The sequence below is a fragment of the Cervus canadensis genome, chromosome 25 (genome assembly GCF_019320065.1).
Source record: "Cervus canadensis isolate Bull #8, Minnesota chromosome 25, ASM1932006v1, whole genome shotgun sequence".
NCBI lineage: Eukaryota > Metazoa > Chordata > Mammalia > Artiodactyla > Cervidae > Cervus > Cervus canadensis.
Window position 1 is genome coordinate 24,625,040 of NC_057410.1, and position 10,454 is coordinate 24,635,493.

A 10,454-nucleotide genomic window follows, 5' to 3' on the forward strand; every position below is an offset into this window, starting at 1 on the left:
AGCACAATGAAAGTCAATATGTTATCAGAACTTTGAGAATACATGCTCAGGTAAAGCAGATCACTACCTCAAGCATAAAATGCAAAGAAGAGTGTTTCTTTACCTTTTTTTGAAAATAATCTTCATATCCAAGATCATTTTCTCTAAGGTCCACATTCCTCTAGGACATCAAATCTGTATTCAGTAAAATCTGTGTATATGTGTATATAGAAAATATATTTTAGTGAGCTCTAAATCTGTTTTCAATGTTATAACTGTTCAAAATAATAACTGTGCCAAATAATATATTTAAATGACAATTATATTTGTTTTAAAGCTTAGCCTTTTAAAAGAATTTTGTCTAGTATACTGTAAGACAATATTTATAATATGTTGATTTTATATCTTAATTTGTGTACTTTGAAAGACAAATTTATAAGTAGGTGAGAATGTAGCAATTAAAACAAGGGGATTGTGTTGTGACTAGGTTCTTTATTGTCTCTGTCTCTTTTGAATTCTGGTCTTTAGAATTTCTGAAGGTTAAAAGAAGAAAGATTACTAAATAATTCCCTAAATACTGTATGAGTCCATGCATTCTGAAGTCAATCAGTATATTTACACTTATTAGGAGAAAAACTACTTTTTTTCTCTACCCTTTTAAGTTCATGACTAGGACTGCTATAACAAGAGGCAGATTAACAGGAGAAAAGCATACAGATTTATTGGTTTTTACGTGACATGGGAGCCTCATGAGGAAATGAAGACATGGAGAAACAGGTAAACCCAAGTGTTTTTTTTTTCAGCTATATTAAAATATAATTGACATATAACACTATGCAAATATAAAGTGTACAATGTATTGATTTGATACACATGTATTGCTCTATGATTACTGCCATAGTGTTAGCTAACACCTCCAGTAATGGGGAGATTTGATTAAGGGTAAAAACCTGATTGTATATATGGAAAGACTGAAAAGTCATGGAAAGATGTCACAGGACAAAGGTGAGCTAAGTGTAGTAAACTGGAAGTGGAAGAATGTGTTTAGTAAGGCCAGTTCATTCAGGTTCCTCTGTGTCTTTTCATCTTTGGAGATAAAGATGACCTGTTCCTCCAGGTTGGGTAGGGCACCTCTCATATGAGGGCCTTATGATCTGCTTCAGAGAAAATCAGAAAGTCCCTCCTGCACAAGCCATTTCTCAAATTCTTTTAGCATGAATATTCAATATGGCAGGTGCTATATTTGGGGACAGAGTTCTCATCCTAGGCCATAACTTCAACACAGAAGCTCCAAAAGACCATACCTAATAGAATCACCTGAGGCTCTTACAAATTTCAACTTGTCTAGTTAATGAGTTTCAAATTGGGCAGGCTATGACTTTGGGGAATAACAGGCATTGGCCTAAGTTCTACACCTGAAACTAAGTCAATTATACTTAGATTTTTTTTTTTTTAAGACATTGGTTCTTCCATCTGGGATTCCAGGCTCAGCCAGCCAACTACTGACTGGCTAATCTGTATGTACCCTTCTGAAGGATTATATATGAGAGTCACTCATATCACAAATTCTCATATGGTTGCATTTAGAATCAGAGAGGAAACTAAATAAAGAGAAGTCTACTTGGCTGAACCTGAGTCCCCTAGAGAGACGCTCTTTACACATCTTCTATTGAGGATTTGATAGTCTTCTCCCTGTAATTTGTAGGAGAGAAAGCCAGGACAAATTCAGAGCTCAGAGGATACATGTCTTGAAGCATCTGCCTTTAAGAAGATACTCTGGGGTATCGGTTTTCTGCTCTCAATATGACTTCTAACCAGAAAGAAGAAAGGATGTCTTGCTTTTTCTATAAGTAGGCTACAGAAATACCGATTCCCATAGGCATAGAGGCCATCACAGTCCAGATGACAGCCCACCATGAAAAGACCAGAGCGACAAGAAATCTGAGTCAGAAAAAGCCCGGAACTCGGTAAGGTCCACTGTGGTTGCTCTAAAGTTTTTCTTCTCTCTTTCCTAGTCCCTGTCTTTCCCTCAGCTAATCCACCTTTCTTTTCCTGTCTTCTCATCAACTTTCTATCTGCTGGAGACTGAGCTCCCTGACCTAGGCCCACATTTTCCATACACTGAGGCCTTTGTGCTCGGTTACTCTGAGCAGCCACTTGGGAAGAATCTCCAACCTCAGTTAGTTGTGCTGACTTTGGGATCAGGTACATCTTACATCTTGGGTTCAAGCTCCACACTGGCCTGGGCTCCAGCAGTGCAATGAAACCTGGGACCAGCAGGTGGAAGTGTAATGGTCAAGGTGGATGGGGAAAGTATGCCCACCCAGAGTAGATAGCTGATGGTTGGGAGTACAGCAGAGCAGATCAGAGTACACCAGAGAACATACTAGACAGCAGATAATGGTAACTCGGGGGACACCCTCTTCTAGGATACACACCACACACACTACAGAAAGTTCAGTTTGTTCCTATTAATAATTCCCCTTGACCCCAACAAATACTGATGATGTGAAGCACACAGATCAAGACAGGTAGAAGTCTAAACAGGTTTGAGGAAAAATATCTGAATTCAAAAAGTTCCAAGTTTCCTCCAACTTTCACCATTCCCCGTCCAGGTTCCTGTCTAGACACCAATGGTCTTTCTGCCACTTTTTACTGAGTATTCAATTCCTACTCCACCCCATCTGCATTTGGTCATGAAGAATACTCCCACATTCAGTCAACAGAGGAAATATTGAGCCTCTCTCCACATCATTTTCAATATTCCATCAATCCCAGTATTTATGCAATTAACCAACTTTTTAAAAACTTAAATACACGTAAGGGCAACAAGACTTTAGGTACCCCATGTTATATGTTACAGACTTCCTTCTTCAAGGAATGACCTAGACACCTACTTCCTTACAAAGAATATGACAAAGCTGGACACATGTCAAATTCCTGAGCCCAAATTGCAAGTCTATGTCTTACAACTCTATGACCTTAAGAACGTTTTGTAAGTTTGCTGTGTCTCATCCATAAAAAGGTCTGTGTCAGGGCTGTTTCATAAACAAATAGAATCATATTACCCAGCTGGCCTCCTGCCCTACTGCTGCATCACATAGGCCCACCTTCTAGAACCAGAGTTTTTTAGATTTGGACCCTCAGATAACAATTCCCTGATATCTTCTGCAGAATCTGGCATGTTCTTTGGTATAGATTTAGAAACAAAAATGAACACTGTGGTCAGGTATACTTTAAAAAGTCAGTCTAGAAGGATACAAGCAATTATCCACTTAATTCATGCAGAAAATTCCAAACACTTGGAGACATTTTCAAACTCTAGAAGATAATAATAGAAATTATTGTCATTTGTTGTGATTGTTTTGCTAGTGAAGACAGTAGAGGAAGTACTCACTTTGACAGGACTTAAAATCACAGATGAAAGAGACTCCTTAAAATAGATTTTTTTTTCAGCAAGTTGCTCTCATTGTTCACTGAATCAGTTAATTTGGGTCATTCTGAACTGCAAATTCAGCTCCTGGTCAGATAGATAGATTTTGGATCTAAGTTCTGCTATGACTCATAGTCATAAGGATTTAAGAAAGAATGAATAAACAAACTGAATAAATTAATGTTCAGAAAAAAATGAATGACCAAATGAATATTATAGGCTTTAACAGCCTTCCAGTATGGTCTGAAATGGGTCAGTAGGCATCGGATATGTTAAGTACACTACTGGTTACACAAAACTGAGACCATCTGTACACACACATGCAAACACATACATACACATGTACCATTTTTTGCTTCCCACTTTGTCATCTTCTTAGTGCTGAATCCTTATCAAGCTTATGATTCTGCAACCTTTCCCAAATAAATTACCTAAACAGTCTATCCAGTTCACTTCATTTTTTATTCAACATATTTGCTATCGAAGACCAACCATATGTGCTTTTCACTGGACCAAGAGTTATGGTACGGAGATACAAAGTAATATAGAGCATAATCGCTCTCTTCAAGGAACTGTAGTATTATTGTTTGGGAAGGAAAAAGAAAAGAAAGAAATGTGCCATATACATTCTAACCACTAACTGCCAAAATAAGACAGTGATTCAGCAAAGGCATAAAATGAAGGGAATTGCTTATGGTGGGTGAGCTAATGAATTAGCACAGAGAGGAAGTATATCTGTTGAGGTCCTCCCAGAACAGATACTTTGGTAGTGGTAGTATTACATGAGACTGAGGGAGTGGGAGAGGAGCCTGTGAAAGTCAAAGAAGAAGGAAATAGAATTGGGCTGGAAAAGCCTTCAGACCAGATATGACACTGCTAACAGGAAAGAGGGGAGAAGGCAATGGCACCCCACTCCACTACTCTTGCCTGGAAAATCCCATGGACGGAGAGGCCTGGTAGGCTGCAGTCCATGGGGTCACTAAGAGTCGGACACAACAGAGCAACATCACTTTCACTTGTCACTTTCCTGCATTGGAGAAGGAAATGGCAACCCACTCCAGTGTTCTTGCCTGGAGAATCCCAGGGACGGGGGAGCCTGGTGGGCTGCTGTCTATGGGGTCGCACAGAGTCGGACACGACTGAAGCGACTTAGCAGCAGCAGCAGCAGCAACAGGAAAAAGGGAAGGAAAACAGAATCACCTAGGAAGAGTTTCAGACTACAGCACAGACCTGACAAGGATCATCCAACCCTTGGATGGGTTGGGAGCCCTGGGGCAATGACTGACCCTTAAACAAGGCAAAAATGGTCAAGGGTACCTAAGGTATGCTCAGTCATTGACTGCCTGGGAAGTCTGGCCTTGGCTAAAGCTGCAGTTTATTTTCAAAGCATCATCTGGATGCTGTCAGCAAGCTCATCAATTTCAGCTGAGTGTTGAGTTCTTTCTCCCACCTGGAGCACCTCAATGGCTGCCACATGAGGAGAATCAGCATATTTAAGAAAAACAAGAAAATGGAAGGCAGAAGTGCTAGATGAGAACAATAATGAAGACACAGGCTAAATCCTGGTGTAGTCACTTAGTCACTCTGGTAAGACAAGATATTCACATACATCTCATTCTACATCAGAAAAATTAGGATATAATAATCTACCCAGAATGTTTTATGAAATTAAATGAGAAAATGACAATTTTAATTGAAATACAATACATAACCTTTTATTATATTCAAGTATACAACATAATGATTTGATACTTGTATATATTACAAAATGATCATCAAATGAAAGTCAAGCCTTAAGTGAAAGTCACTGCATGGTAGAAAGACCTGATGTCTCCAGACGTAGAGAACGGATTTGTGACACAGTGAGGGAAGGAGAAGGTGGGACAAATTGAGAAAGTAGCATTAACATATATGCACAACCATGTATAAAATAGCTAGTGGGAAGCTGCTATATAACACGGGGAGCTCAGGTCGGTGCTCTGTGATGATGGGGTTAGAGAGGGAGGCTCGAGAGGAAGGGGAAATATATAGTTATGACTGTTCTGCGATGTTGAACGGCAGAAACCAACACAATATTGTAAAACAATTATCCACTAATTAAAAATTTTAAAATATAAATGTGAAGATAAAAGAAATATGGATTTTCTATATCATAAGTTAGCAAATAAAAATAGATAAATCATGACCATACAAAAAGAAAAAAAGACCCAGTGTCTTGAGGTTTTATAGAATTGAGGTATACAGATTGGGGACTTGGACGAGTTATCTAATTTATGATAGTCAAATTTCTAATTCACAGAAGGTAGTCAGCAATATCCTCCTTATCCTTTCTTCACATATCCAAAATTCAGATACACACACACACACACACACACACACACTCACACACACACACACACATACACACACTCTGTCATCTTTTAATCTTGTCCCAGAGAGTCAAATTGACAATAGATGTTAATGCATAGCATCAATAAGAAAAAGCTAAATAAAGATAAAACAATATTATTAGGAAGTTATGGATTCTAAAAGGGTTTTGGAGTGGAAGATTGGAAAACAGGAGAAAGAAGGCAAATGCTGAAAAAGCTTCTCAGCAACTCTGCCATGATTTACAAAACATGCACAGAATATTGCTGATAAAGCAGTGCCCAGTTGAAGAAGACAGAACAAATTAGTCACGGACAGGGTCTGTACAAATTAGCAAATTTCTTCAGTGTCTTTAAAACAGAATGTCACCTATGGAAAAATCATTGATTGAAACAGAACCCTAGAAGGGGAAGCAAACATTATAGACATTTGATAAGGACATATATGAAATCTAAATAATCAGGAGTAAGTACATAAAAGTGGATCCCTTTCTCCATAGTTGGGTGTAGTAAAGAGAAGTTTCAGGTACACTGTATATTTTTTCCTAGGAAAAATCCTTTCTAAATGGCCTTGAGGAACCACAGCACCATCACTGAGTTCATCCTCCTTGGGCTGTCTGCTGATCCCAAAGTCCAGATACTGCTCTTTGTGCTTTTCATGGGGATTTACCTCCTAACAATGATGGGGAACTTGATGCTGCTGCTGGTGATCAGAGCTGATTCCCATCTCCACACACCTATGTACTTCTTTCTGAGTCACCTCTCCTTCCTGGACCTTTGCTTCTCTTCAGTCACAGTTCCCAAGCTCCTGGAGAACCTCCTGTCTAAAAAGAAAATTATTTCAAAAGAGGACTGCCTGACTCAAGCCTTCTTCGTGTTTGACATTGGAGGGACAGAAATCTTCTTGCTCTCAGTGATGGCCTATGATCGCTATGCTGCCATCTGCTACCCTCTGCTCTACATTCAGGTGATGAGCAGCCAGCTCTGTGTGAAGCTGGTATGGGCTTCATGGGGCCTGGGTTTTCTGGATGCAGTTATCAACATTCCCCTGGCTATGAACTTGAACTTCTGTGAGAACCATATCATCCCCCACTATACCTGTGAACTGCCCTCTCTCTTCTCTTTGTCCTGCTCTGATATTTCCACCAATGTCACTGTCCTGACAGGCTCCACACTGCTACATGGCTTTGGTACATTCTTCCTGATCTTCTTCTCCTACACACGCATTGTCTCCACCATCCTGAGCATCAGCTCCACCACAGGTAGGAGCAAAGCCTTCTCCACCTGCTCCTCCCACCTCACTGCAGTGAGCTTCTTCTATGTCTCAGCTTTCCTCCGTTATCTCATGCCCATCTCAGGTTCACCTCTGGAGCTGATCTTCTCCATACAGTATGGTGTAGTTACTCCACTAGTGAATCCCCTCATCTATAGCCTCAAAAACCAAGAAGTAAAGACAGCTCTGAGAAGAACCCTGGGGAAATGTTTGCAATGGTAGAGGTAGCAAGCTGTAAAGAGAAGAGAAATCAGGGTCATTTGTAGAGATGTGGATGGACCTAGAGAATGTCATACAGAGTGAAATAAGTTAAAAAGAGAAAAACAAATACCAAACTATTGTTGTTCAGTCACCCAGTCGTGTCCAACTCTTTGCGACCCCATGGACTGTAATACACCAGGCCTCCCTGTCCTTCACCATTTCCTGGAGTTTGCCCAAGTTCATGTTCATTGTATCAGTGATGCTGTCCAGCCATCTCATCCTCTTCTCCTTCTGCCCTCAATCTTTCCCAGCATCAGGGACTTTTCCAATGAGTTGTCTGTTCACATCTGAGGACCAAAATACTGGAGCTTCAGCTTCAGCATCAGTCCCTCCAGTGAATATTCAGGGTTGATTTCCCTTAAGATTGACTGGTTTGATCTCCTTGCTGTCCAACAGACTTTCAGGAGTCTTCTCCAGCACCAGAGTTTGAAGGCATCAATTCTTTGGTGTTCTGCCTTCTTTACGGTCCAGTCTCACAACCACATGGGACCACTGGGAAGACCATAGCTTTGATGATATGGAATTTATCGGCAGAATAATGTCTCTGCTTTTCAGCACATTGTCTAGGTTTGTCATCACTTTTATGTCAAGAAATAATCATCTTCTGATTTCATGGCTGGAGTCACCATCCACAGTGATTTTGGAACAAAAGAAGAGGAAATCTGTCACAACTTCCACCTTTTCCCCTTCTATTTGCCATGAAGCAATGGGGCCGGATGCCATGATCTTGGCTTTTTCAATATTTAGCCTTAAGCCAGCTCTTTTTACTCTCCTCTTTCATAATATCATATATTAATGAATATATGTGGAATTGAGACAGAGACGTAGAGAACAAACATATGCATACCAAAGGGGAAACTGGGGTTGGGATGTACTGGGAGACTGGGATTGACACATATACACTATTGATCAGTTCAGTCACTCAGTCGTGTCTGACTCTTTCCAACCCCATGGACTGCAGCACTCCAGGCCTCCTGGTCCATCATCAACTCCCAGAGATTACTCAAACTCATGTCCGTTGAGTTGGTGATGCCATCCAACCATCTCATCCTCTGTCGTCCCCTTCTCCTCCTGCCCTCAATCTTTACCAGCATCAGGGTCTTTTCAAATGAGTCAGTTCTTCGCATCAGGTGGCCAAAGTATTGGAGTTTCAGCTTCAGCATCAGTCCTTCCAATTTATATTCAGGACTAATTTCCTTCAGGATGGACTGGTTGGATCTCCTTGCAGTCCAAGGGACTCTCAAGAGTCTTCTTCAACACCATAGTTCAAAAGCATCAATTCTTTGGCCCTCAGCTTTCTTTATAGTCCAACTCTCACATCCATACATGACTACTGGAAAAACCATAGCCTTGACTGGATGGACCTTTGTTGGCAAAGTAATGTCTCTGCTTTTTAATATGCTGTCTAGATTGATCATAGCTTTTCTTCCAAGGAGCAAGCGTCTTTTAATTTCGTGGCTGCAATCACCATCTGCAGTGATTTTGGAGCCCCCCAAAATAAAGTCTGTCACTGTTTCCATTGTTTCCCCATCTATTTGCCATGAAGTGATGGAACCAGATGCCATGATCTTCACTTTCTGAATGTTGAGTTTTAAGCCAGCTTTTCACTCTCCTCTTTCATTTCATCAAGAGGCTCTTTAGTTCTTTTTCACTTTCTGCCATAAGGGTGGTGTCATCTGCATATCTGAGGTTATTGATATTTCTCCCAGGAATCTTGATTCCAGCTTGTGCTTCATCCAGTCTAGTTTTTCTCCTGATGTACTCTGCATATAAGTTAAACAAGCAGGGTAACTACAGCCTTGATGTACTCTTTTCCCGATTGGAAAACAGTCTGTTGTTCCATATCCAGTTCTAACTGTTGCTTCTTGACCTGCATACAGATTTCTCAGGAGGCAAGTCAGGTGGCCTGGTATTCCCATCTCTTTCAGAATTTTCCAGTTTATTGTGATCCACACAGTCAAAGGCTTTGGCATAGTCAATAAAGCAAATGTTTTTCTGGAATGCTCTTGCTTTTTGGATGATCCAACAGGTGTTGACAATTTGATCTCTGGTTCCTCTGCCTTTTCTAAATCCAGCTTGAACATCTGGAAGTTCATGGTTCACATACTGTTTAAGCCTGACTTGGAGAATTTTGAGCATTACTTTGCTAGCATGTGAAATGAGTGCAATTGTGTGATAGTTTGACCATTCTTTGGCATTGCCTTTCTTTGGGATTGGAATGAAAGCTGACCTTTTCCAGTCCTGTGCGGAGAAGGCAAAGGCAACCCACTCCAGTACTCTTGCCTGGAAATTCCATGGACGGAGGAGACTGGTAGGCTGCAATCCATGGGGTCGCTAAGAGTCAGACACGACTGAGCGACTTCACTATCACCTTTTACTTTCATGCACTGGAGAAGGAAATGACAACACATTCCAGTGTTCTTGCCTGGAGAATCCCAGGGACGGTGGAACCTGGTGGGCTGCCATCGATGGGGTTGCACAGAGTCGGACACGACTGAAGCAACTTAGCAGCAGCAGCAGCCAGTCCTGTGGCCACTGCTAAGTTTTCCAGATTTGGTGCCATATTGAGTGCAGCACTTTCACAGCATAATCTTTTAGGATTTGAAATAGCTCAGGGGGAATTCCATCACCTCCACTAGCTTTGTTCGTAGTCATGCTTCCTAAGGCCCACTTGACTTCACATTCCAGGATGTCTGGCTCTAGGTGAGTGATCACACCATCATGATTATCTGGGTTGAAGAAACTTTTTTGTATAGTTCTTCTGTGTATTCTTGCCACCTCTTCTTTGGTTAGAAACTGGAGGCCTGTTTGCAGTGTGGTAGGGGATGCCGTCTTTGGGGCCGTGTTTGCCCCTTTCCCCTCCTCCCTGCCTCCTGCCTCCGATGGGGCTGGGCCGGTCCGCCGCAGGCTAGCTCTTCTCTGGACTTGCTCAGACCCTTTGTTCTGCGAAGGGCAGGCAGTGTGTTCGGGCCGGTTAATTTTCTCTCTCTCTTTTGCTATCCCACAGTTTAAGTTGGAATCTCACAAAAGCTCCCTCCGATTGCCCTCAGGGCACTCAGGCCTGGTCCTTACCCTAAGCAATGCCGCCCGCTCCTCTCCGTTCCACCCCCACTTGCTGGTGGCGGATGCGGGCTTCTGGGGT

At 41.5% G+C, this 10,454-nt stretch overlaps 1 protein-coding gene across 1 annotated transcript; it reads left to right on the forward strand.

Moving 5' to 3' along the window:
- Positions 1–6,343: 6,343 nt before the first annotated feature.
- On the forward strand, positions 6,344–7,273 carry LOC122427471 (olfactory receptor 8S1-like). The gene has a single exon (XM_043446985.1). It carries the CDS (start codon positions 6,344–6,346, stop codon positions 7,271–7,273), a length of 930 nt encoding a protein of 309 aa, XP_043302920.1.
- The last annotated feature ends 3,181 nt before the right edge of the window (positions 7,274–10,454 follow it).